A 27,409-nucleotide genomic window follows, 5' to 3' on the forward strand; every position below is an offset into this window, starting at 1 on the left:
CGATGACGCCGTCCGCCGTCATCGGCGCGCGCGGCGCAGGCGCGCGGGGCGAGCACGCGGGGGGCGGGCTCGGCGGCTCGAGGTTGGGAGGGAAGGAGGGGGGGGCGGGAAGATCGCGCGCCCGCCATGGCGTCCCCTCCGTGCGCCTTCTCGCCCCGCGGCCGCCGCCTCTTCGCCGCCTGCGGGCCCGACGGGCGCCTCCGCGTGTGGGACGCGGCCGGCAGCCGCCTGCAGCACGAGTACGTGCCCTCCGCGCACCTCAGCGCCGCCTGCACATGCCTGGCCTGGGCCCCGCCGGAGGGGAGGCAGATCCCCAGCAAGGTGAGGGGAGAGGGGATGGGGAGCGCTGAGGGGTGTGTGTGTGGGGGGGGGGTGTGGGATGGCGTGTGTGTTGGAGGGGGGAGGAGTGGGGATGGTGGAGACCCCGAGCGCAGCCCCTGACGCGTGGCCGCGGCCCGCTCGGCTTCACCCCGCCCTCCCGGCGCCATGTGGCCGGGCGGGCCGGGGAGCGGGGGAGCGGCGGGCCGGGGTGAGGGTCCCGCGGGCCCCGCGGGGCTCGGGCAGGGACATTGCCCGTCCTCCCCCTCGCCCCCACGGCGGTATGGCCACGTGTGGCGCGCCCCGGGTTTGGGGGGTAAATCCTCTCCCTCCCCCCCCCCCCCGCCATCCTCCGGCCCGGATGGCGCTGCACAAGGTAAATTTCACGTGTTGGTGGGGGAAGCGGCTTTGGGGGTTTTGTTTTTTCTTTTTTTTAAAAAAAAAAAACCCAAACAAAACAGAAAAAAAATTAGCGGAAGCACTGACTGTGTAAAACCATCTGCCTCTCGTGTAACCTGCACGGAAGAAGCCTTCCTTGAAAGGAGCAAGGTATGTTAACTTCACGGCGTGCCTTGCCTTAGTCGAAAAGGTGGTGCCCCAGAGCAGGTCGGCTCTGTGCGCTCACTTAGTTCACATTCCAGTAAAGGCACTATCTTCCCACACTTCCTTACCCTTGGAAGTACTCCCGTGCAAGCTGCTACGGTATCTGTGATGCATCTTTCTGAGCCCAGGAATCCTGCAAGAAGGTATTCAGTAGTTTTGTTCACAGGACACATCAGAGAGCTTGGATGTTCTCCCCCTTGATGAATGTTTAGTTAACTTCACTTCGGGTGAACACTGAACCTGAAAATATCTGGAGTATATACTGAGGTACCTTTTTATCCTCTTTATGTTGAAGTAATCCTATTTTCTTTAGCTAGAATATACCATTTCCTGAGGAAAACAGATGTATCACTTGAAAAAAGTATGTGAAGTCCACTAAGAAGTAGGGAGGGCTTTTCAAAGTGTGTTTTGGTACATCAGCAATTCAGTGTATTCAAAATACTGTTGAGAGTATTTCAAAACGTGTAACACATAGATTACCAACCCAAGGGAAAGCAACGTTGTCTCACTTTCCTCAGCTGAGCAACTTAGTTCCTGAACTTGAGAGCTCCCAGGACATGCAAAGAATGTGGCACAAAGGGTTAGATTGGCCTGAGCCTGTTCATCTGTCACGTAACTTTGAAGCAAAAAAGAATATGTGCATTAGTTGCAGAGCTGTAGAGGTGGTTCTTTGCTCTTAAATAAACTGAAACTGGCTTGTAAAAATGGGGTTAATCTGTGCTGTGTGGAGTAAAACTCAAGCTGACACTGCATTGCTGTGGTGCCGTAAGTCAAGCACAGGAGGTTTCTGAGTGGCTTTTAAAACCTTTTGTTTAAAACAACCCCCTTTTCTAGAGATGTACCCCTGAAACCCACAGGTCCTTGGTTTTAACCTTAGGGCTGTATGAAAATGGACCTCGTCAGACACCATTTGGCCACCTCTCAGTGCTTTCTAATCCACTATTTTGAGTGCTGTCCCCTCCTTGAAAGTTGGTATGTTTTCAAGTGGAGCTGGAAAATATACTGTTTGTTGGAATAATGGTGCCATAAACCTTTGTAAATCATTGGTTTATCCTTAGACTGAACTGAAGAACTAAAGCTTTGATGGTTCTGCCAAATACAATTTATTAAATGTGTGTTTTCTGACATTACTTAGTCTTATTTTTTGCTGGAGAATTGACATCTGTCTAAGGAGTACTAGTATTTAGTGTTCAGGGGTAAAACTGTGCCAGTAGATATCTATAACTGGTGTTTGGCCTAATGACACCTAAAGTAAGTATGTTTTGGACTGCTGCCATGTTAAGGAAGGCCATGTGTTACAGGGGAAATCAAGTTTTGAACTGCAGGCCCTGGAATTGCTGATGCAGGAGTGGCTTATTGGGATGCTCCCTGCCCATGTGCTTTCACAGTGTCAGTGCTTCCCACGTGCAGTGTTCATCTCCTGCTGCTCCTTGTGGTGCTTTGTGCAAGAGTGCACCTCCAGCATTCAAAATACCTTCCACTTTCTTCCTAACAAGCTGCAACTGCTCCATCATCATGAACTGTCAAGACCTTTAGATTTATCCCCATTTCGGTGATTTAAGTGCCTTATTTCACATGACAGCAGCAGAGATTGGATTTCTGTTTAAAAAGAAAAGTCAATGGCTTACCTAGTGAAGTAAGAGCATTAGGGGAAAATGCATGCACAGTTCCTTTTCAAATAACTTTCCTTAACCATCTCTGCTAATTAAAACACTGCTTTTTTTAGGCAAAGTTTAAGGATTTCTAAATAAGCTTGAGCTTCCATAAAAAATGGAAAAGAAAAAGAAATGGAAATGGAAAGAGAAATCAAATGACAGGGATACTTAGTATAATTCAGCTCCCCTATCCTGTCCATGAGAACAGTGTGCTTTTCTTTTTAAGACTCTGATCCATAAGTGAATCCCACATGGATGCATGTTTACTGCAGTTGGCAGACTGTCTATGGACTAATGTAATGCTGGGTAGAGAAGTTTGATTGATTTTTTTTTTAATAGTTCTTAGAGTGTTTTCTCAAATCATCTCAGACATTAACAGGTGTCTGAATTTTCCACTGGCATTTCTTCATGCAAAAATTTCTGACAAAATACTTCACTCATACTGCTGATAAAGGATGGTTAGTAAAGAAATGCATGTGAAAAAAACCCTTGACTTCAGGAGGAACCTTCACTGCCTCTTGCTTTTTTCTCGGCACTGGAAATAACTGTGCACTTTAGTGGGAATTCTGGTGTACCTTTGGGTTGTTCCAAGGGAAATTGGCCATAACAGACTGGAGGGTGAACAAGTTTTAGTTAAAAGATTTATGCAAGGGAAGAGAATAAATTTCTTCTTAATTGTGATTTTGCTTTGCCCTGGGAGTGTGTGGGGTGATCAGTAAAACTACATAAAGAGATTAAAAAGTACCAGAAAACACATAAATTGTACTTTCATCTCCACTCTCTTTGGCCCTTGCCTTTGCAGGTCAGACAGCAGTTTCAAAATAGCTTAGTTGTCATTGCTGCCTCAGAATCCAGTAGTTTAGTCTTTCCTCATATATTCTCTTAAAACCTGCTTGATTTACTTGGTTGTGCTTTGCAACTGTGATGGTTTCTCAGCATCTGTATTTGTAATATGTTATAAGCACTTTCTTTCCAAGGAAAGATGAAGCCTAAACTAATACTTGCAAAAACTGCAGTGTAATTTTTCTCAAGAGCCTGCTTTTGATATAAAAGTTATCTGTATTTTGGTATTTCTTGGCCTAAACCAAGATGCTTTTCCTTGCAGGTGCTTGTGTTAAATACAGAGAAAAAGCAAGTCATGCTTCGAAGAACCAAAGTTTTTATCCTGCACTGTTAAACTTGTACATCTTGGTTGTGATGAAAACTCCCAAATTCCCGATTGTCATTGTATGTCTGGTTCTGAGTAGAGATTATGTGTGTTCACTGTGATGTCTGTTGTAAGGCAGATGAGCTACACCACATGGAACTTTCATAGAGCTGGTTGTTCACATTATATCAGACTCCTTTGGCTTCTTCTGGCTGCTTGTCAGTGCAAATAGACCTGTTGTGTAGAGGAAGCATTAGTTTGCATGTAATTTTGAAATTGGAGAGAATACTTTGCTGCAATGTAACAAATGTAGGAAGACTTACTTCCAATTAAAGACTTACGTCCAATTAAAAAACTTATCAATAGCATTAGAGATGTTTTTTGAACAGTGTTTTTATTTTCTTTTTTTGATTTGTATGTGTGTGATTAGTTATGTGGGATTAACCCAGTGAGCTTAAATGCAGTGGCTTCTTCTGCCCTCTTTATTTTAGTTTCGCAGGAGCCAGTTTTATTCCTCTTCCCCTTCCCAGTGATGTGCTGCAGTCACGTGCTTTTGGTTAAGAGAGATGAAGTAAAATCCCTCCTTGGAGTGGCTGATAGCACTTGTAGAGCGAGGGAGTGAAGATTTAAGAATTGCCTGATCGTAGGAGGACCTCTGGTACTGACAACAGGACCTGGGCAGAGCACTTACTTTCAAGTACTGTCATTTCCCTCTGTGGAGTAGAGTAGTACTTTTTTTATAGGAAGCATTGTGAACAGTTAATGTTTGCAAGACTCTTCTGAATAGCTTTTGAGAAACAAACAAACAAACAAACAAGATCATAATCATTTCCATTTTGTGGGTGAAGTGTTCTGATTGTGTTAATCTTTACTTCTGCCTCTGGGACAGGAACTTTGTGAAAAACTTGAATGTATTTCCTCCCCTCATGGATAAGGTTGGTAGGGTAGCAAAATGGCCTCCAACAGATGTTTCCAAGTGACTCAAAGCAACTTTGTTACCTTGTACACGGAGGTACAACATGAATCTCTAGGCTTCTGTGCACTTCAGTGTCTTCATTTTGTGTCTGACTGGGTCTCAAACTTAGGGAAGTTTTTTTCCCCCTCTGCTTTACCACTGTGATTAGCCACTCAGACTAATTCATTTTACGGTTTCTCTTTTTTTGTTGTTTTTTCCAGGATGGCCCTCAGAGGAAAAAACGGAAGTCTGAAGTTGGAGAAGTGGAGAAGCAGTTAGATATCCTGGCTATTGGTACAGCAGTTGGTAGCATTTTGTTGTACAGCACAGTAAAAGGAGAATTACAGAGCAAGCTAGTAAGTAATACAGTCTTCATCACGTGCTACTAAATACTGATGGTTTTGGCCAGTTTACACTGAAAAATCCTAGTTTTGAAGTTAATGCAATATCTTAACATTGTCCATGGATTTGTTATTTTGCATTAAAAATAACGGTATTATTGAAATGCCTAACCTGGTGAGTTAAATCCTCTGTGGAAGAGTCATACCCTCAGTTGCTGCATGGTATTGTTGGAGAGAAGGTCATTACTCATCCAATGCTTGGGAAGGTGTCACACTGATGAACTTTTCTATAAGCTTACCTCCCTTGTGGAAGCTTTAGAGCTCTCTAAGCACATTATCTTTTATGAATGATACAGACTGAATTGCATTTTGCCTTTCCAATTGATAATGTCCCTGTTACTTCCAAGTATCTTGGCTTTAGTCTTGGGTTACATAACAAGCAAAATAAATCCACATGAATGGTTGTGCAGTATTTTGAAATACTTGGGCATACTTTTGCTTCTAAACTGTTAGTTATATGTACAGTGATAAATGTACATGAATTTAGAGAAAACACAGTAGCTAATGAGTATCAACTCTGTTTTATGGAAAAACTATTTATACTTGAAAACTATGAGCAATATAAGGATGTTTTCAGGTTAAAATTTAGTTTCAGTTGGTTTGAAAACACTGACTGCTCTTCTGTAGGAGCAGATGTTATTTCATGAGTACTTTGTTTTTATAGGTAGGTCAAATTAAAAGATTACTAATGTTATTAGAATAAGGGGCATTACTTTTAGCTGTCCTTATTGAACAGAATATCTTTCTGCAACGTAGTTTGTTTTGCTCAAGGCTGATTTGCAGTGACACTTCTGGGAGTAGTCTGAGCAGGTTGTTAGTGGTCCAAATAGTGAAATTTTATAAACTCCATGAAATATCTTCATAAACGATTGAAGGGTATATATATGGAGCTGCAAAGATTTTGGTTATTAAGAGGAGTGAGTGATACCCCCCATAGGGTCTTGTGATCTGATGGTAGCTTGCTCTTGAATGCTGATCTAAAAGGGGAGGCTCCTCATTTCTGAGGGCCCTTAAGGAAGCAGGCACTTAGATGACTGTCAGGAAGATGCCTGTGCTACCCTTTCCTTTGAGTAAATTTGATGCTGTTAGCCTTGTTTGGCTGTGTGTATAAAAATAGGCAGGGCAATTTTTTGGTGAATTCTGAAGTCCTAGAAAAATCACAGAATCATTAAATATCCTGAGTTGGAAGGGACCCACAGGGATCACCAAGGCCCAAATCCTCTCCTGTGGCATCTCACCCTGAAAGGGAAGAAGGGAACATGCAGGTGCAGAGATGCTTGTGGTTGAAAAGGAATGACAGAAGTCAGAGGGTCCACAAAACCTTAGTAGTAAATTACACACTTGGCATGGAAATCAGTATAAGTTAGTCTCTTCTAGTAGGGTGAAAGAGATTAAAGAGAGGGAGAAAGAGCAAAAGATGGATCAACAGTCCTGGCTCCAGTATCAGTCCAGTTGATGGGGTGTCCAGTGTCCTGGGGGTGCCACTTGGGCTTTGCAGGGGTCCTTTTTTATACACAAGTTCTCCCTACCTTGGAGCCAAGTTTCTCACTTTATGTGCAGTTCAGTTACCATGTACAGTTTGTTTTTCTAGACCTTTCTGGAAATGGATTGGAGGGTTTTGGGGATCTTTGATGGTCTTGATCCCCCCTACTAGGTGGGCCTTTGGTCATCAGTCAGTGCCTGCTTCTTGACCTCATTCCCGCACTTGGGCTGTGCTGTGTTGTGCTTACTACCAGGAGCCAGAACAAGGACGTTTGTCCCAGAAAAGTGCTGCCTTCACATGGCCCCCTTCTCCATCCACATCCTATTCTTTCTCACACTGTGCTCTTACCAACAATCCTTGGTGGGCTCCATGGCTCTCTGATGGCTCTCGGTGTCTGAGACACACATTAGCCCCTGTTCTTCTAGGCTTCTACATGGCCCTGCACAGGGCCACCCCAAGAATCACACCATGTGTCTGAAAGCATTGTCCAAGTGCTTCTTGGACTCTGGCAGGGTTGGTGCTGTGACCACTTCCCTGGGGAGCCTGTTCCAGGGCCCAACCACCCTCTGGAGATTATTTTCCTAATATCCAAGCGAACCGCCCCCCAGCCCCGCTTCCTGCCATTCCCTCGGGTCCTGTCACTGGTCACCACAGAGAAGAGATAAGTGCCTACCCCTCCACTTCCCATTGTGAGGAAGCTGTAGACCACAATGAGGTCTACCCTCAGTTTCGTCCTCTGTAGGATGAATAAACCAAGCCAAAATACTTATGTGTATGTATCAAAATATGAAATATCTTTAATTTGTATAAATTTATATGTATATTGGTCTTTTAAACCACACACACTCTTCAAGTTGCTAATGATTTGAATTTAATTCTTGAAAGAGCACTTTATTCACATTGTTGGAGTGGGGAAGACTCAGTAGTCAAGATACGTCAGTGAGTTGACACTCTTACCTTTTGTAGGATGGTGGTCATGACAGTAGAGTAAACTGTGTAAGATGGCATCAAGACAACTGCTGCTTGTATAGCTGTTCAGAGGACAAACACATTGTGGAATGGAACACACAGACCTGCAAAGTAAAATGGTGAGTGATGCTGGTTTTCAGTCAAATTTGTTTGCACTTACTTTTGTGTATTTCCTCCCTTGCAGGTTTTAATGAGGCCCCTTTGGAAGTGGTGCACTCTGCTATCCAGGCTTCATGCCCACTGTGCAGAATTGACTGTTGGCCATTATTTTTCTGAGATTGGAAGTGGTTTTATTGAGGGATGAAAGAGTAATTGTCATCCTCTGTGTATTGGAAGGACTAGATGAAATTGGGAGGGATTTGGTTCCCTCCACACTAACTTTTAGTGGGACTGAAAGACTAAAAGTTGCTCTAAATGATGAAAAATCTAAGTTCTAGATAAAATCCTCGAAAATAGAGTGCAGCAGATACTGTAAGACCTCATTTATCCCATTTAAACCTGTTACATGCCCCTGGCTTTGCTCAAAGGGCCTTGCTATGATGATAACCCACTTGGTTTCGCTCACTACTGATGTGCAGTGGGGACAGTTCCACTTGGCTGTCTGAGCAGGCTGCTACTGTTGAAAGTACTGTTGAGCAAAATAGAGCTTAGTACAGAGTAACAAGATGTCTGTTGTGGGCAATTACTTTCTTTTGTAATAAAGTCAACCTGTTTTTAAACTTTAAAGAAGAACCCAAAATTTCTATTAACGATCTTGGTTATCTTTCTTCAATAAAAGCCTGGTATGTGATGGCCCATTGATCCTTCTCTTGATTTTATTTTCATTTCTTAACATTTCCCGCTGTTTTATTACTGCAGCTCTCTTGGTTCTGTTAAGGTTGGCATGAGTGCTGCAGGCAGCCCATCGTCAGAAGCCTCTTAGATTTCCCTAAAAAAGGCATGCATCCTTAGATTGCATTATGTTGAGACACTGACGTAAAGTACCAGAAGACAGCTGCAAAATCTCCTTCTAGCCTTTTCTTTTTAGGGTTAAAAACACCTAGTTCCCTCATCTTTCCCTCTTCCATTATGTACTCTAGTCCCTAAGCTGCTTTTGTGGCCGTACATTGAATTTACTCCACTATGTCAGTGACTTTTTTGTACTGCCTCAGACTGGATGCAGTGCTTAGATGCAGTTTCAAAAGAATTACACAGAGCAGAGGAATCACTTTCCTTGACCTGCTGACACTGTGGCTAATGCAAATCAGTATGTAGTTGGTCTCATTGCCACAAGGACTCCCTACTTGCCCATGTTCAGCTTGACTGAGGACCACAGGCCTCTTTCCTGCAGAGCTGCTTTCTAGCCAGTTGTCCCCAGCCATCTGTACTGGGGTTTTTCCATCCCACCTGCAGGACTTTACATTTTCCTTTGAGCTTTGAGATTCTGACAGCCTGTTTCTTCCCAGGCCTGCTGAGATGCCCCTGAGTAGCAGCCCTGCCCTCCAGGATATCAGCTGCTCTCCCTGATTTGGTATTGAATGTGAGCTTGTTATGTGTGGATTCTGTCCTGTTTTGAGATCATTAATGAAGACCTGGGCAACTACAGAGGATATTAAGCAGAATTGGGATGTCCTTAGTGACACCAGTAATTGGCCACCAGCTGGTCTTCATACCAACGATCACAACTGTTTGAACTCAGTGATGCAGCCAGATCTTACCCTCCTTAGAGCCCATCCATTCAGGCTTTGTATCTCCAATTTGGCTGCAAGGATACTATGTGAGACATTGTCAAAAGCATTGCTGAAGTCAAGTTAAATGGCATTCGTGGCTCTCTTCCCATCAGCCAAGACAGTTGTCTCATTAAGAAGACAATCAGGTTGGTTAGACACAATTTGCCACTTATAAATCAATGCTGGATGTGCCTAGTGACTCTTCTGACCTTTCAGTGCCTGGAAATGGCTTCCAGGTGTATTTGTTGTATAACCTTCCCTGTTGTTTCCTGGATTCGCCTTCTGTGGATATATTTTGTCTCCTCTCTTTTTTTTTCCAAGTCATCAGAAATTTTTCCTGAGCCTGTGTGACTACTCAAAATGGTAGCAGGGTCTTAGGAGTTCTGGATGCATCCCATTCAATCTTACGGAGTCACATGTGTAGAATTTAATGCTGTGATCCCTAGTTTGATGTCCCTTCACTATAGTGGGTGCTAGTTCTGACTCTGGCAAAAGCTCAAGAACATGGGAGGCCTGCAAGACATTGCCCTTCAGTGCTTTGGCCTTTTCTGTGTACTGAATGTGTCCCTACACCATTCAGCATCAGCTCATCCTCAATCATCATCTTACTGCTGCTGATGTGCTGTGTGTAGGTGTCCTTTTGTTGGCCTTCATATTCCCTGCAGGCTTGAACACCGGCTAAGTTTTGGCATTTTCTGTTGCTGCATGCCTGGACAATATTTCTGTATTCTTCTGTGTAATCTATCTTGACTTTCACCTTTTGCATACTTCTTTTTTTGTTCTTTTGAGTTGAGTCAGGACTTACCAACTTGGCCAAGCCAGCCTTCTGCAGTATCTGGTGATTTCCTGCTCATTGGAGGGTACCCTTCTTTTGCTTTGAGGAGGTTATCCTGGAAGAACAACCAGCTTTCTTGGGCCCCTTTTTTGCTTGAGGGCAGCCAACCAGTGTGATCCTGCCAATCAGTTCTCTGCATAAGTTGCAGTCTGCTCTTTTGAAGTCCAGCATTGTAATTCTGCTGTTTATATTGCTCTTGTTTTTTTAGGATCCTGAATTCCATTGTCTTGTGGTTGCTATAGCTGGAAGTTGTCGTGCTTTTTTTTTCCCTTTTGAGTGGCTGATCCAGTAAAAGTCACCTTTCATAGTACAGCTGTGAAGCACTTGCATCAAGAAAAGGTCTTCAGCACTTGCCAGCAGTTTTGGACTGCATGTGCACTCCTGTGCTGCCCTTCCAGCAGTTACTGGGGTGGTTAAAGCCCATTAAAAGAGCCAGGGCCTGGGATTACAAAGATTTATCAATTTCTTGTTTATTGGACAGTCTGTAACAGATGTGCACCACTGCTCCCTTGTTGATCTCTTCTCATACCTGCAAGTTCTGCAGTGGCCCTTTGCCTGTTTCAGAGGAAAGCTCTGTGCATTCATGCTACCTTTTTATGTGGAGAAACCCCCCTCTTCTCTGCCTTCCTGGCATGTTGTTCCTGAAGTGCCTTTGTAAAGATCCTTGTCTTGCAAGGCATCCAGCTGTTGTTCTGTGTGAGCCCAGTGAGGTCAAAGCTCTGAAGCTGCCCATGGACATCTAATTCAGTCTGTTTGTATTGCACAGTGTGTGTGTTCATGTACAAGTACTTGAGATGGGTCCCAGACATGCCGCTTTCTTGGGAAGCGTGAGAATTTCTGCTGTCATGCTTCTTCTTGGGTGTTTCACTCTGCTCCTGTCCCATACCAGGGACCACGGAGGGGGAGGCTGTGGTTATGAAATGTAACTAGAGGCATTGTGTTCTTTCATTTTAAAGATGGCAACAGAAAATAAGTCCTGGAGTGTATAGATTAAAAGTACACGAGCCGTATAACATCGTGGCTTTTATATCAAGATTTTCTCTGATAATATTATGAGTCATACCTAAGGTGGCTGAAATTGGAAAGAGTAGAAGAAAACAATTCTCTTAAAATTTTACCTACTAGAAGGAACAAATATCTGTAATAGTTGCTTACGCCCAATGTCCACGTGAGTGCTTGCGTTCTTTAACACTTGTCAGGACCTGGAAATTAGTATTTGCATAACCCACAGAGAAATCAGGATGGTTGCTCCTGGCATAGAGAAGCAGTATTCAACCTCTTTTTTTTTTTTCATTTGCAGGCTTCTAGACATGTTTCTATAGAGGTGTGGACTGCTAGACAGGGAATAGAAACCGTATGCCTTTAGTCTTGACTTTTCTAATTACTGTAGGAGTACTCCGTAGGGCCACTTCAGGAGGTCTGTGCAGCACACATGAAACCTTTGGCAGAGGGACAAGCTGTTGGGGAAGAGAGAGAGGCAAGATAAGGTGTTGTAGAGAGGTAGTGTGAAACATTCTGGATGACTTCTTGTTTCTCTGTAGCTTTTTCATGTCTTAAGTACTCTGACTACTGCCAGAGGCATTCTGGACATCTTATGCAGCTTCTTGTTTTATGAGATCCTGTTTAAAACTCTTTCCTGTTAAAATTATATGAAGAGTATCCAAACTGAAAACCAACAGATTTTTGCTCTGTCTTATATTCTCTGCAGTCTACTCCAGTCTCGTCTTTTTAGTACATTTAATACCTTCTTGGTTTAGATTATTAAATGGTTTGAAATTCTTAGTCTTGACCTCTTCTTTGGAAAAGAACACAAAATCATGCCATACTCTCTGTAAGGTGTAATGCTGTTTGTCAGGTTTGTGGGCTGTAAAAGTTTCAGCTTCTATCAAAAGTGATACAGCAAATGATCTCTGTTTTGGAAGACAGGAGAGGCATTGCTTGGGCATGTGAAAGTTATTTGGAGGTATTCCCAGAACAGCTGTTTACAATCAGAATGTGGTGTGTTGCAGGCTACGTCCAAACTGTAAAGGGTTTGTGTTCATGCTTTCCTTGCAATTTTGTCCTGTGAGCAACGTGTAGTATTCGTATTCCTTCAAAGCAGATTCAAGCTTTTCATGACACCATCTTTATTTTTTCCCTTTTTAACTTTATTTTTAATTATTTTTAAATAGTGCTTTGGACAACAGACCATTAGGGTGAAGTTTGTTTTTGTCAGTGACATTGACAGCCTTGGGAGGAGAGCCAGGCAGGAACTGAATGGGCTCTGAAACTCTGAATTTTAGTGTTCAGAAGGCCTTTCTGAATGGATTGGTGTAAGCTTTTGGGATTATGGTGCACAAAGGAGTCTTGAAAATGGTATGGCTCTTTTTGCCCTATTTTCAGTAGCAGAGAACTTTGAGAGAGGAACAGTTCAGTATTAAATAGCTTTATATTATTGAGTTGTTGCAGTTTTTTGTAAACCAATTCTGCAAAATGCAGAAGCAGCATAGCCTTGACCTCATCTTTGACTGCTAAAATTACTATTTTTTAAATTTTGCCTTAAATTTTCCGTCATAGTGGTTGTGCATTTTGAGATTATCCTAATGAATGTTGTTTTTTCTGTTTCTCCATCTTTCTCCCTTTGTACAAAAACCCCTCCATCCAAATTCTAGTAAGTGGAAAGGCGACAATAGCAGTGTCACCTGTCTATGCATCAGTCCAGATGGAAAAATGCTGCTGTCAGCCGGTAGAACTATAAAACTGTGGGACTTGGAGACCAAAGAAGTCTACAGAGTAAGTACCTCTGGACCTCTGTTAAAACAGATGCAAAAAAATACCCTTCTTGATTGGTGACATTACTTACCAAGTGTTCTCTGATCGGACATCGGAAAGTTTCACTGTGTATGAGGAGACAATTGGCAGTTTCAGGATTTCTGGAAGCTTTTGCTCTGATGATACCCTAAACTGTAGTTTCAACTTCCTGATAGTTGAATGAGGACATTAAATTCCTGTTCCTGGGCATGCTACTAGCACCCTTTCTCAAGCCTGTGGGAGAAAGATGGATGCTGTCCTTTTTCACTGGCTCCCTGCCTGATACCTTTCTGGCAGGAGAACTTAGTTCGCCACTGTATCAGTTACTGCTGGCTTGGGTTTGTCTGTGAGCTCCCTGACTTGTAACATGAGTCCCTCCATGAAGCCTTCAGGTTTCCTTGCTAAACTTCATGTAAGTGGTGGCATTATCAGTTTTGCTGTTAAAACAGCATAGGAGGCATAGGAGTGAAATCCTTGTTCCCTGGGCAGGGCTCAGACATGAGCAAATAGCCAGGCTTTAGGTGATCCCTGAATGCAGCCATGTTCCCTTGCCTGCCAGCAGATAGGACACAGCTGGCCTCTGAATTTCCTGGTATTTGCTGTCAGGTGAGTGTGTGCACATGTGCTGTTACTGTGGTCTTGCTGGCTCATGGCAACTACTGTGTATGTCTGCATCCTATGATGACCAAAACCACTATTTGCAGAAGTAGATTGAAGAACCATTTTTTGGGGGGGGGGGGGGTCCTGCAGGTGGTGTGTTGCACAGACTTAGTGTGTCAGCACGTCTGTGTGTCCGTTCTTAAGGTTGAGACTGAAACTAAGAATCTAGTTTCATTGTAAAAGTTGAAGTGTAAAACTGTGGGGGCAGAGGGGAGTGCTTTGTGACAGAAACAGTAGTACAGGTGGATGTGATTTTGTTTGCATGGATTTAGTCCCAGTGGATTTGCCTTTGATTCCCCATTTAACTTTTAAAATGCTGATAAATATCTGGCCAGACATACAGAAATGCAAGGAAGTTGATCACTAGTAAAAGACACCACTGTGTTGTCTTGTTGACACCTGAATCTTTCCTAGTGTTCTTTGTTAACTAATGTTTTGGTTTTTGCAGTAAGACTGCTTATGACAATCATTGAAAAATCCTGTTTTTTCTCTTAGCATTTCACAGGCCATGCTACATCAGTGTCATCATTAATGTTTACCACAGTGAAACCTATGAATGAAAGTATACCTTTTGATGGGATTACAGGACTTTATTTCTTGTCTGGAGCCATACACGACCGATTATTGAGTGTATGGTATGTAAGCTTTTCATAATTTGTGACTTTTAATTGTGATCAGTATTGAGCATAGACTTACCAAGTGTGTTCTGAACTCTGATTAAACAGAAGGTGAAGCAGAAGGGGCACTCTGGAAAAATGCAGTGATGATCTCTTAAATGGTGGTTTCGACTCACTGATTGTTGGGTGAAGACGTGATTTTCCTTGGCTGTGTCTGAGCATGCTTCCAGTTGCCATTTGTATCACCATTGTGTGCCAGAACATACTGTGTAATAAAATTCCTTGCTCTTTGCACTTATTGTAAGGTTTATGTGAAGTTTTTTTGCTCAATTTCACTTGGGAGTTACTTTGCACTTGGAAGTTAAAATATTCTAAGCTGAAAATTGAAATGTCAGCAGGATACTTTTGGATGTGGTAGATACTACCACAGTTGCTAGTGATTTATAGGATTTATATTGCTTGTCAAGTACAGAGTCCTGTTTGTGCTATGCTACATAACGTGTACTGTTCATGTCTTCCAGGCAGATCAGGTCAGATAGAAAAGAAAAGAATGCTGTGATGTCTTTTGCAGTAACAGATGAACCAATTTTTGTTGACCTGACTGTATCAGAAGTCAAAGAAGAGGTAGGAGCAGTAGTCTGTAACCGTGTGTTCAACAATTTTCAGTTATCATATCAGTTTCCATTTAAGATTCTAAAGAAAGAAGCTTTGTTTGTATTTTAGGTTCTGTTAGGCAGAGATGAGGTCTAAACGCCAATTCACGTGTATAAGAATATTTATTACAGGTGCATTTATAAAGCTGATAGTTTCAAATACTCCTTATCAAAGCTACTAAATGCAAATTCAGTGGTTTTTCTCAGAAATTTTGTTTATGATGGTGGAAATGTCAGTTGTTTCCTATTTAGAACAAGTTATTAATCAAAGTGGTTGTTAGAACTTGGCACGAAAAAACCCACAAAATAGATTATTTCTAAAAATCTGTTTTGAGTATGTCCTGTTTGTTTATGATTTCAGGTGATTTTGGCAGTGTAACTGCATTTGGAATTAACTAGCCTTTAATGAGTTAAAGTAGCAATGTGCATTGCCCAAGTCTCAGTTTTAGCAAGGACAAATCTTTCTAAGTAATTGCCTTATGAAAAATATGTGCATGTAAAACATGTTAACAAACCGTTTCATTAATTATTTAAAACATTTTTTCTCCTGCTGTCTTTAGATTCTGTTTCTCAAGAGTATTTCATGCTTTCTTTTTCTAATGTTTCCAGTTGTTCCCTCTTACTACATGTATTGGAGAGTATTCCATAATGTACCCCTGTCATTGAATTGCTCAGAGGACTCAAATCAGTTTCTTTCCTCTAAGCCTATTTACAGTGTCAGTGCCTTTGTAGGCCTGTGCCTCTAGACACGTCTGCTAGTGTGCAAACTGTTCAAATTGGCATGTATTAGTAGTGATACAGTAAAGTACAGTTATGAGTTGTATTTTTATCTCTTAATAGTTCTGCTAAGTGTTCATGAGTTATGTTTTTGATCTTCCTTACAGATTTAGTTTAATGTGCTTAGGTACTGAAAAAAGTCAAATTGTAGCCATGCAACTGTCCCTTGATGTCCTGTACTTCCAGGAGGTTTATCCTTTGATCTAATTAAACTCTGTTACTGTGCTTTCTTGCAGCCTGTGAAGTTAGCAGTTGTGTGCAGGGATGGGCAGTTGCATTTATTTGAACATATCTTAAATGGGTAAGTTGGTATTCCTCTTGGGGGTATCTTTGGGAAGATCACCGTAAGGCAAAGTTCAGTTTTGTTATTCTGCTGCTTTTAAGTTCTTGTATCTGCTGCAAACCTGCTGCAAACCAGCTGGTTCTTTGTCTTGGGTTGCTGGACTCATTTTTTGAGAACTCATTTGTTGGTGACTGTGCTGCACTTCAGTATTAAGTGTGGCTTTAATCCAGATTTTGTGTGTCTGTGCCTCTTAGCCATCTGTAAAAGCTTTAAAATGGTTGAGTTTGCTGAGTACCTGCTAATGAAACGTACTCACATGTGCAGGATACTGAAGTGTTCAAGCTAAACCTCTTGAAATTTTTTAATTTCTTTTTTTTTTCCCCCCCAGTTATTGCAAAAAACCCTTAACATCAAACTGTACTATCCAGATAGCAACACCTGGAAACGACGGGGACTCCACACCAAAACCGGTCCCTATTTTAGCAGCTGCGTTTTGCACGGACAAACAGTCTCTGCTGCTGGTGTATGGAAACACCTCACAGCCCGTCATAGAGAAAGTGGTATGTAAAACTTACCAGAGAGGGTTTGGATTCTCTGATATCGACTGCATACTGCTCTCAGTTGGAGAAATTTGTGGGTTTATTGTTTTTATTTTTTCTTTTTTGAAATTATATAACAATACAAAACATATTGCTCGCCCTTTTTTTGGGAACTATGACTGTTGCCCCAGAGCTGTTTCAAAAGGTCATTTGTATTCTTCCGTTCTTATAATTGGAGTACAGCTTGATGTCACTGCTGGCTGTTTCTTGCCTTTTCAGCTGTTACTGAGTTAGGCCATGGAAACTGGTTTGAATAGTGTTTCACTTTACCTGTTTGAACTTCTTTGGAGAGCATAGAGATGTGGTAACAAAAGGCAGATATGCAAAGAAGCTGCTGTTGTAGAGTGAAAAAAAAGTTCATTCTAATTTATACCTCTGGAATTTGTTCTCATCTTTAAGTAGCATAATAAATCACAGGTGTGAATGTCAAATATATTAACTGGTTTTGTTCCTGTCCTTCTAGTCTTTGAACACCAGTGAACCCCACATATGTTTAGTAAGGGACATCCAGAAAGTGTTGTCACTTAAAACAGATGCTGCTCTAACGAAGGTGAGTTTTGCATAAAATATGATTTTGTTGCTTCTCTTGTTTTACTTTGGAAATGGTAGAATTCACTGCTCACTTAAAACAAGATTGGATTTCTGGATGGACCTGTTCAGAGCTGCAGTGATAGCTACAGATGTCTGTAGCACTCAGGCAGGAGTGCGTAAAGAGAACTCTGTGGCTCCTGTGTATCCTGGCACGTGGGAGGGCACATGGTGACCCTCCTGTTCTCAGCAGGTCTGCTTGAGAGACAGGACTGATTGGTGGGGTTTTTCTGCTTGAGATCAGTCCTTCCCTTGTAGTCTGTCGGTTTGTACAGCCTCTTTGACCCTAATGGTTTGGGGTGAAGGTGGGATGGCTTTGTTTCAGAGTTTAAATACAATTTAATGGAACCTTAAAGGGCACATCCTTTTGGCTCTTTCTTGATGTGGCTTTTATGTGTTCCTACTCACAGGGACCTGGGAATGTGAGCTTGGCACTTACATGGATGGCAGCAGTGTCCACTGAGGCCACTTGCCACTGTTTTCTCTCATGCAGGATCCCCTGGGTGTTTAGAGACAGGCTGTGGAATTCTTAATCATTGTGCATATTCAAGGCCTTGAAGATGTGAAATGCTTGGAGTATCAGTGAAGTGAGCAGACAGCGCTGTTTTTCTGACCCTAAAGTTACCTACTGGATCTGGTGCTCCATCAGCCAGGCGGGGTTTTGTGCTGTTTCCTCAGCCCTGGAGCTGGTGGGTAGCAGAGCTGAATGGCAGTGAGAGGTGTAGGAACTCCCTGGCATGCAGTGATGATACCCATCTTGGTTTCGCTTTTTGCTGAATTCCAGTGAAGACGCATTTCTCTTGGCTGTCTGAGCATGTCGTGTGGGGAGAAGGTCAGTGATGAGTGTGGTGAGCAAAGGGGGCAGTATTTTAACACCATTGCTGTTCTGTGTTAAAATTCTTGAGCCAGAAGATGGATTTTTTTGACTTTTACACACGGCGTATGGAAGGTGCTTTGCTCACTGTAGTAGATTATATTTGTATCGCTTCAGTGGGCACCCAGCAGGGCTTCCACAAGTACAGAAGTTTGGGTAGGTACAAAGGCCTGGACAGAAGTGCTGTGGTTAAAAAGTGTTCTCAAAGTAGCTGGTAGCATTCTTGATATTCTGGAAGTTGCGTGCTCCCTTACATCCTCTGTGGGTCAGGGGAGCATTTGATTATTGAATATATTGCCTTTAAAATTCCATCTCCTTTGTGTTCATTGAAGATGATACCTTAGCTTGCTTGGTATAACCTGAAGTTGCTCTGTTTGTCACCATCATCATAGTCTAATTCAGACAACTGAGTTCTGTGTCTGAGCAATCCCTAGAGGAAGATAGGTGGGATTGACATGAGTAGTAACTACCTTTTACTATTACATTGTGCTGCTTTTTGTGGTCAGTTACTGCCTTCCAGTGGCTGCTGAATTAATCTGCATGCGGTTTATGGGGCTGACTATTATTAGTACACGTGGTATCTATTGCTAGCAAATGTCCAGATATTTGTTGTTGGATACAAAGGCGTAGTTCTATGAATGTTATGGCAAAAGCTTGTAAGAAAAATGATTCACAGGTGATTCCAAAGAGACTTCTGCTTTAGTTACTTATGAAAATTAGCTGACTGTTACTTGAGGTTATTCATTGCTCTTAAAAATGTCACATTTTCCTAGTATATCAAGAAGATGGGTTGCGTCAGGCTGGTTTTAGCATGTATGTGTGAGTCTCTGAATAAAATTAGTATTTTAAATTGGAAGAAAACCCAAGGTATTAGCAATTCATGCAAATGTGGTATCTCGGTCCTAGGTAAAGACGCCTGTTGTGAACTCGGACACCAAAGTTCTAGTGCCTGGCATTCCAGGACATAGTACAGCTGTCAAAACTCCAGCCTCGGGAAAGGAGAAGAAGAAAAACAAGAGGAAACCAGGGGAGACAGAGGTAAAAGCCTTCCTCTTTTAAACACAGCAATAAGGGAGAAACTAGAATCGTAAATCATCACTATGCCTTCTTTTGGTGAACTTGAATTTGCTTTGTTTGGCATAGAAGAAAGGCTAATGATACCATCTTTTTGTATGGAAGACACATTTCCTTCACTCTGTGTGCCTTGCCCATAGTTTTGCCAGATTTTGCAGAACTTTGTCACACACTTGTGTCTCTGCCAAGGTATATTAATGTCTTTCAGTCAAAACTTCTTTTCTTTTCTCATGCTATTCTCTATCAGTACATTTAAAAGACTATGGAAAATTTACATTATTTCCCATCAGAATTAGAGGGAATGCTGTAAGCTAGGTACTTTGTTTTCAGCTGATGTTTCTGAGAAGCTGAAGCACTGAAGCAGCACCGCCCTTATTTTCCTTTCGTGTGCAGGAGAGCATTGAGGAGCGCCTTGGGGCATTGGATATTGATGTGAGCAAAGTAAAAACTCCAGGTGGCCTTCCACAAACAGACAGCTTAGCCGTGCTGCTGGTTCAGGGCTTGGAAAGCAACGATGCAGAAATCTTAAATGTAAGTGTTGCGAGCTCAGTGTTTGCTGTTCAGTGTATTCACTGGGGCTTGTGGGGAGCTGTCCTGAAAGCTGGGGGAGGCTGAACGGTCAAGATCCTGTTGTTTCTCCCAGCTGGTTTTTGCTGATTTGCTGCTCAAGGCAGTGGTATTATGAATTATAGTGGCAGTATTATTTTTTTGTTGTTTATCTGCCTTGCCTTCTGAGTCAGTCCATGAACTAGGAGGCACTTCTTTTATGATAAATTTGTTATGTCACAGTTCAGATCTTCCCTTTAGCTTGAGCTGGAGCATAACCTGTTGTTTAGTCTCCTGAGTTTTCAAGTAGATACTGTTTGAAAAATGCATTGAAGACAACAGTTTCACTTGAAAAGCTTGCTGTTGCACTTGGACTGGGAGGACATAAAAGTACTGGGGCACCAAAATGTTAAGATTTTGACACCGAATAGAAATTTCTTGTCACTGATGCTGATGAAAGGCACTTATTTACAGAAGTCAAACAGAAAATATCAAGAGAAATTTTAATGTGCCTGTGATGCATCATTTCTAACATGGGACAGGTGGGCTGGAGGCACTGGCAGATTGTTTTAAATGGGTTAATTGAGTGTCTTACTTTGTTAATTGTAGCTGACTTGGAAAATGGAACTCCTTTGCTCATCCTATCTTTTGCTCATTGTCCAATCTTACCATACAAAGGTAGTGGAGTAGAAAAAGAGACTTAAAGCAGGAATTTTTGATTTTGCTGATTGCTTGTACGCATGTTGGATCTGAATGATTCTCTAATCGTATTTTTTCACTTTAACAGAAAGTGCTTAATACAAGAAAGGAAAATATAGTAAAGAACACAGTAGCCAGAATGCCTATATATGCTGTCATTCCACTGCTGCATGAGGTAGGAGAGACTGATCTTCTTGTACTGTCCTGCAAGCCACATGTGGTTTGCATTCTAGCTGGGGAAAATCCAAGATATGTCTCTTTGTTTTTACTAAAGAAATTGGTTTGGTACTTTTAATGAGTCGGAAATGTTTCTTAATTTATCTCTGATACACTCTTTGTCTTTTTTGGATGAAGCTTAATCAAAGGACCAAGTGCCGCTGTCAAAGATAGGAGGAGCATTAGATCATGTAATAATATCTTAAATGATTATGTGGGAAAAAGAAATGGAAGAGATTAAGCGAAAGGATGTTTAGCACATGGCAAACAATTGCCATTACATCTTATTTTCAACTACTAACATGGATGATAATTCGAAGTGTGAAAATAGCAGTGCTAGCCAGAGCAAGCTATATGAGCATAAATATGCTGGATACTCACGTGAGAGGAAGAAGAATAGAATGCCTACTTAGAACAGTGAGTTTACAAGACACTTGGAAAATGAGGGGTAATTCCTTTCCTGTTTTGAAGATAATCAGAAGCCCTGCTGCGGTACTTAAGCTTTGCAACATCATTTAGTAGCAATTTTAAAAGGCTTCTGAACTGCTTATTCAGTGATATTAAATAAAATCTGTGTTTGGACAGAAATATTTTTATGATTAGCCTTAACTACACATGAGTTTTTAAACTGAATGTTGATTAGTTGCTCTTGTTACGTGAATGACATCTATAACATAAGTTAGTGGTTAGATTTCTTATGTATTTTAATGTGCTGGCCACAAATAAGATTTAATTTTTACTTATGGTACTGATCTTAACTGAATTATGCAGATGTCCTGGTGCTGAATGTGTAGTCTTGCAGCACTTCCTTAGGCTTACGTTAATGAAATGCAGCGTGTCTTCCCTGGGAGCTTTGTCAGGGAATCTCAGTGCAAATGTTTGACTGTATAATCTGGTGGACAGACCTTCATGTAACTGCCTTCCCCAAAGCTTGAGATTTGTTCTGGGAAATGGCCTTTACCTGATACTAACTTCACTTGTTTCCCCAAATCGTCCACCTTATAACAACTGCTTTACTAAGCAGATACTCAAAAACATATAAAAAAAAGGATTTCCCTCTAACTTATTTCAGCATTTGCTTTTGCTGAATATTTTGCCTCTTAAGAGTTACAGCTTTCTTGTAGTCATGAAACTCAGCTTCTGCGAGTTATCAGCCCATCTACAGGATGGTAGAGCCAGCAGTGTAATTTTCTGGAGCCTGGCTGTGGTTAATCCTAGCAAACTTCAGATGTCTGGTGAACATTCTGCCCCAGTATTGGGGCTGTCACATGGTTGTAATGTTGGGGTTTTAAACTCATTATGTTTGTTTGTTACTTATTGCTGACTATTTTTTGTCCTTTTAGCTTACGAAGAGATTGCAGGGCAACCCATACAGGTGAGACAACTCAACTGCAGTGTAATTCACCTGAAACTTTCTGTGTGCGTGTGTGTTAGGGTTCCTCCCACCACCTATGTGATTGACTTCCACAGTAACTGTAATTAAACTGCAGCATGTGGAGGTAAAAACTCTCACCTGATTGTGGGTGTAAAGAGGAACTTTTATTAAGGCTTTCTCAGGATGGCTGAAGTGAAATTAAAAAGGGAAAAGGATACCTGAAATAAGTGTGTAATCCCGAGAATGTAACTGAAATCCTCAAATGCTGACAGTGTGAACCTGATCAATATGTAAGATAAAATAGCTGTCAGATTTTCAATTTAATTATCAGCTTGTTAAGTGTAGTTATGAAATGTATTTAGACTTCTCTTGCTATTTTGTTTAATAACAAAACCAGCTTCTCCCCCATCTTATGTTGCCATAAGGACAGCTCTGCTGAGACTAGCTGTTCTGAATTGTGGAGGTTAGGTTGGTTTGGTTTTGGTTTTATTTTTCTAAATATAAATTTCCTCATTGGAGGTGGACAAAAGGTAGCATGCTTTGATCTTTTATTCACTGAGACCTGCCATAAAAAATGTCAGAAGCACAGACCCCTGAAAACGTCTAGTTTAGTCCCTCAGTGAAGTGTCTGTTCTTTTCCTAGCACTGATATATCTCATTCTGGATAGCCAAACTGTTACATTTCCATCTGCATTTATCTTTTTATCTAATGAAAAAGGAACACTTTATATAGAGCTGTTTAGCATCTAGAATGTGAAATGAGTGTCTCTCAGCCAGTATCTCTTTGATACAATTAATTTACTTTTTCCAGTGCCTCACTAATGGTTCGATGGCTGAAGTCTGTTTTTACCCTACATGCATCCTACCTTTCCACAGTAAGTATTTTACATTAATGGAAATGCACTTAAATAAAACTAGATTTAAAGGCTTAAATAAATGTATACTCTTTCTTCAAGAATCTGTCTCCTGCTCTCCATGTGTAGCAGTGCCCAAATCAATGTACAGAGAGGGATATACTTCTGCCACTTTTGCCGAATTACTACACATTGCAGATAAATTGTTTGTCTCAGTCATTCATGACATAATTATAGCCATCCCAAAGTCAGGCCAAGATAAGTTATGTCACACCTGTGAGAGGGAACAAAATTACCATCAAAGAGTAATGTAGTCTGTGCCACTAAATCTTACATAACTAAATTTTCTTTGCTCTTGTAATGCTCATCCTGAGACTATCTTGGGCATGGCTAGATCTATGGGGTAAAGGTGTGCCAAAGGTGGCAGGGCAGTAAGTAATGTCATAGCTTCTGCATTGAAGTCCAGCCTTGCCTTACAGGTGGTTGATGCAGCACGCTTGCTGGGTTAAGAAAAAGGCATTTTTGGCACTGTCACTTCTTTGTCCCATTTATTATAGGATTGATGAGCTTCAGAACTTGCACATGTTGCTGAGGCTGCATTTGTTCACTGGTGTATGTTTGCTTCCCATTTACACAGCTTTCTGAGTAGTGCTTCGACACCTGCGTATGGCAGTGACTGTGCAGAGGAGTAGTGTAAGAATTGCCACTTTCTGAAAGTAGATGATATTCTAAACATGGCCAAGTGTTGACTGATCAGGCTACAGGTGATTTCTGTGAACACTAACTCTCCCTTGTGTTTAGAATAATGTGAGCAAGGGTTGCTTGCCCCAAACACAGGGAGGTAGTTTAAGATAAAAAGATGTTTGGGATGTGTTGGTTAACAGCTTCATATTTTTTTCATCTCTCTCTTCTCTGAAGTTGCCAGACCTTATTCCTCAGCTGGGAATGTTATACCAGTTAATGGAGAGCAGAGTAAAAACTTTGCAAAAGCTTTCCCGTCTGCACGGAAGACTCTTCATTCTTGCCAGCCAGGTGAGCTTCAACTAAATAACATGGGATGTGCAGGAGTATTGTTTGCAGACTTCACCTCCTGTTGTGATTGCATCTGATGGGACCTGTCATTGGGAACTGTACAGCGACACTGGTGATGTCAGTCACTACACTTAATGGACTGTCCTGTCAGCCTGTGCTCTCTGGAAGTGTTACACGTTTTGTCGTGCCAAATGTGACTATTGACCCATAGAGTTTTAAAGGGGTATAAATGGGACGCACTTCAGAGCAGATGCCTCTCAAATTTGACTTTGTCATTTGTACTTGTTTGTCTGTTAAACTACTACTGTAAATGAATTAATGTGTGTCACTCTTGATGTAAACTTCATTTAAATTGTTATGAGTCTTGTTGCCTTTTAAGGTTGAAGTATATGATTTCCTCTAAGGCTAATCTTCAAATTCCATTCAGGTTGCAGCATCAGAAGCAGTTCAGGATGTACCTGAGGTTAATCAGACTGCAAAGCTGGTCTATGAGGATGGTAAGTGTTGTATGCTAAGTGTGACTCAGCTCCTGAATTCACATGACATCCAGCACTTGGTGGCTGTTCATCATGCTCTTCTGCTTATCTACCAGAGTACAGGCTGCAAATAGAGAGGTTTTGTGGGATGTCCATGGCAGTAGAATCTGTGGCTAATGATGGGGACATCTTGCAGCTAGTTGTTCCTTCCTTCCCCTCCTTTTATCTCTTTTAATTCCCTTCCATCCCTGCTTCACAAATGAAGATATCAGTGACTTGGAAGTTCAGTATGCTGCTTTAACTTATCTGGCAACCTCAAATTTCTGCTGTTACCTGCCCTTCTTCTAAGGTAGATACAGTCAAGGCACTTCTACGTTTGAGACAGCGAGACATCAATGTAGTGGATGTCCATGTGTGTGCATGTACACTTCCAGTTTGGCTTTTTTCCTACTGTCTTCACACTGTAAATGCATAACGGAAGTGACTTGTTCCTAATTGTTGTTGATTACCTCATCTCGAGGTAGAATTAGTTTTGGAGTTGAAATAGAACAGTTTGAAGACCTTGGCAGCATGTGGGGTTGGGCCTTATTTGCACAATTTAAAAGCCTGTTCTCCAAACTGAGATTTTGTTTTCTCTTTGCAGAATCCTCGGAGGAGGAAGGCTCAGATGATGAGATGATTGCAGATAAAGACTCGGATGTAAGTGGAGCTGGACCACATCTTCTCCCATTTGCTTGTAACAGAAATGGTGTGACCGACAAAGGTTCAAACATTTCTGTTTTATTTTTTTCCCCAGGAAAACTGGGATGAAGATGAAGAAAAAGAGGAGCAATCTGATGAACAAGACATGACTGTTGAAAAGGAAATCAATGGTGATTCTGATTTGGAACCAGAAAATGAAAGCGAAGAAGAATAACAGCACGAAAGAATAATTTTAACAGTTTGAACATGTGGGCCACCAACCTCTTTAATTCTGGATCATGTTGCTGAAAGATGCTGTATTTGCATATCAGGAGTGCAGAGTCATGCACGGCCTGTGTGCAGAGGCACATGTGGGGCACTGTGCATTTCTGAATCCAGAATGTTTAACCGTGCCAGCCTTCTCTCGCCCTATTTCCCTGCGCTTACTTATAGAAACATTTCTTCCACCTCATGGTCAAAGTATGCCTGTCATGTGGACATGCATTTGTATCTCAAATGAAATAAATCTGCCACCACTGTTTGTGTGGTAAACTTGGTTCAGCTTTACATTGAATTTGTTTCAGATATTCAAGGATCAAAGACAACTGGTCTATACCTTCTTTCCGTGCTTCAGTTAGCAAATAGCAAGTGGGCATCCTGCTGTTTTGTTGGCTTTTTTTTAAAGGAAACAAAAAAAAAGAAAAAAAAAGATATTTTTGTAATATTTAAATTCTATACTGAAATTCTTTTCTTCCCCTCCCCCCCCTCATTGGCTTAGCCATGCCTTGGCAATATCTAAATGCCAACCTGACTTAAAAATGTATTTTTCTTTTTTTTTTTTTTTAACAAATTTGAACTCAAGATTTTTGTATGTACAAATCAATGACTTTTCTTGTGCTTTAAAAGGACCTTAGAACTATCACTGGCTCCTAATTTCGTTTTAATGGAGGCTGTATATAATTTCAGTGCTAACCCAGAGGACAGACCGTGTTGAGGTGGGTGGGGAGAGGAGTGACACAGGGAAATGAGAAGGGGAGTTCTTGTGAATACATAGCACACGGCTATACCTTTATTATGGATTTTTAATCTCTCAGTGGCAGAACAAGGACAGCTATTTCCTCAGCTAATGGAAGCTGAAGTGGTGCAAACATATTTTTAAGAGCAAAACAAAGTAAAAGTTTGAGCCATTCACCACTATAATGTACAATAATATATTTGTCTATAAATGGAGCTGTTGCAACTAAATACCACCCTCTTTGTAAAGTGAATAAATATACATCTCTTTTACCAAATACCTGTCCTGTGGTGTTTGTTGAGAGAGAGGTTAGGTAGCTATGGGTGGTGGTTCAAGATGAAATGCTGCTTGTAGAAAGCAGATTTCTAATGGAGGAGGAAGCCAGTCTGAAAGGTTACAATGTTCTGCAAAGGACCTGTTGTTACTGATTTCTTGTCTCCTTTTCGTCCTGTCTGTTGGTTTGTCCACTGCTTGGATTGCATTAGGGTTGCAGTGTTTTCTGGAAGTGCATGGGGTTATGTCACGGACAAAGCTGGAAGAGATGTTCTTGGTTTTGGAGAGGTGGAGGTAGAAGGGCAGCAGGGGGAGGCTTTTGGTCTTCGGAGCGTTTTAACTGGCAGTAAATTAGTGTCTTAATACTTTATAAATCTGGGCTTTATCTTTTTCAGTTTTGAGATGCTGTGAAAATAAGTGCCAAGATTTGTGCACTTGTCTGCACTCAAAGCCACCAGCTTAGGCTGAACTTGTGTCAGTTTTTAATCAGTCCTGCTGTTACTATGTGTGGGCAGGCTTCGGATCGGGCAAAAGAGGGGTTTGAATGAAGATGTGTTCTATCTCAGGTGAGTGCTGGTCTGCTGAGCTTTTGAAGTGTGGAGTAACACAAGGAGCCAGCTGTGTTTTGGTCATGCAAGTCCTACATGGGTCTACATCCCAGCCTTTCCAGAAGTCGAAGCAGAAGCCCTGGGTTGGGGCTGAAAGAGCAGGCGGAGTATCTCGTTTGCACTTTTGGATGCGGGAGTGGTGGCATTGGAAACTTTCCACCACTTCCCATTGTACCTGCAAGGTTTGCATTGCCTGTGTCCATCATTTCTGTGCACAGCAAACCTGTTCCAGCAGCGGAGCTGTGGGAGAACCTGTCAGCAGGAATAGCAGAGGCGTCTCAAGAAGATTTTGTTCATTCTTTGTTCTCGCGGGCATGAAAATCCTGTGAATCTGTTTCAGTTACAGACAGAGAGCTGGTGACAGGGGTCACCAGAGGTGAGTTCTGGTCTCCTGCTTGCTGTTATGACAGCCAGGTCACACTGTCCTCAGCTCTCTGCCTGCGTCACCTTGAAGCAGCTGTTGTGTGTGAAACTGTGTGGGTTTGGCAGCTGTGAGCAATTGGGCTCCTTGGTCAAAAATGCCCTCACCTTAGAGCTGATAATTAACAGTTCTGTGCACTTTCTAATCTTTATGACTATTTATCTACAAAGCCAAGGTCTCAAAACAGTTTGAGCTGTGTCTTCATCTTCGAAAGATGCAGCAT

At 41.8% G+C, this 27,409-nt stretch overlaps 1 protein-coding gene and 3 non-coding genes across 4 annotated transcripts; all 4 read left to right on the top strand.

Moving 5' to 3' along the window:
• Positions 1–85: 85 nt before the first annotated feature.
• Positions 86–25,425, top strand: WDR43 (WD repeat domain 43). The gene is made up of 18 exons (XM_064647998.1): positions 86–321; positions 4,900–5,034; positions 7,529–7,650; positions 12,727–12,847; positions 14,021–14,160; positions 14,664–14,766; positions 15,809–15,873; positions 16,244–16,415; positions 16,918–17,004; positions 18,823–18,954; positions 19,384–19,521; positions 20,324–20,410; positions 21,795–21,826; positions 22,638–22,701; positions 23,599–23,712; positions 24,140–24,209; positions 24,832–24,887; positions 24,985–25,425. The coding sequence occupies exons 1-18, from the start codon at positions 127–129 to the stop codon at positions 25,102–25,104; spliced, it is 1,953 nt and encodes a 650-aa protein (XP_064504068.1). The 5' UTR covers positions 86–126; the 3' UTR covers positions 25,105–25,425.
• LOC135412536 (small nucleolar RNA SNORD53/SNORD92) lies at positions 8,063–8,140 on the top strand. Its single transcript, XR_010429732.1, has one exon. It is a non-coding gene; the product is annotated as a small nucleolar RNA SNORD53/SNORD92 (small nucleolar RNA).
• LOC135412537 (small nucleolar RNA SNORD53/SNORD92) lies at positions 14,281–14,364 on the top strand. The gene has a single exon (XR_010429733.1). It is a non-coding gene; the product is annotated as a small nucleolar RNA SNORD53/SNORD92 (small nucleolar RNA).
• Positions 17,780–17,858, top strand: LOC135412534 (small nucleolar RNA SNORD53/SNORD92). The gene has a single exon (XR_010429730.1). It is a non-coding gene; the product is annotated as a small nucleolar RNA SNORD53/SNORD92 (small nucleolar RNA).
• Positions 25,426–27,409: the final 1,984 nt, after the last annotated feature.

This window comes from Pseudopipra pipra, chromosome 3 (assembly GCF_036250125.1).
Source record: "Pseudopipra pipra isolate bDixPip1 chromosome 3, bDixPip1.hap1, whole genome shotgun sequence".
Lineage (NCBI taxonomy): Eukaryota > Metazoa > Chordata > Aves > Passeriformes > Pipridae > Pseudopipra > Pseudopipra pipra.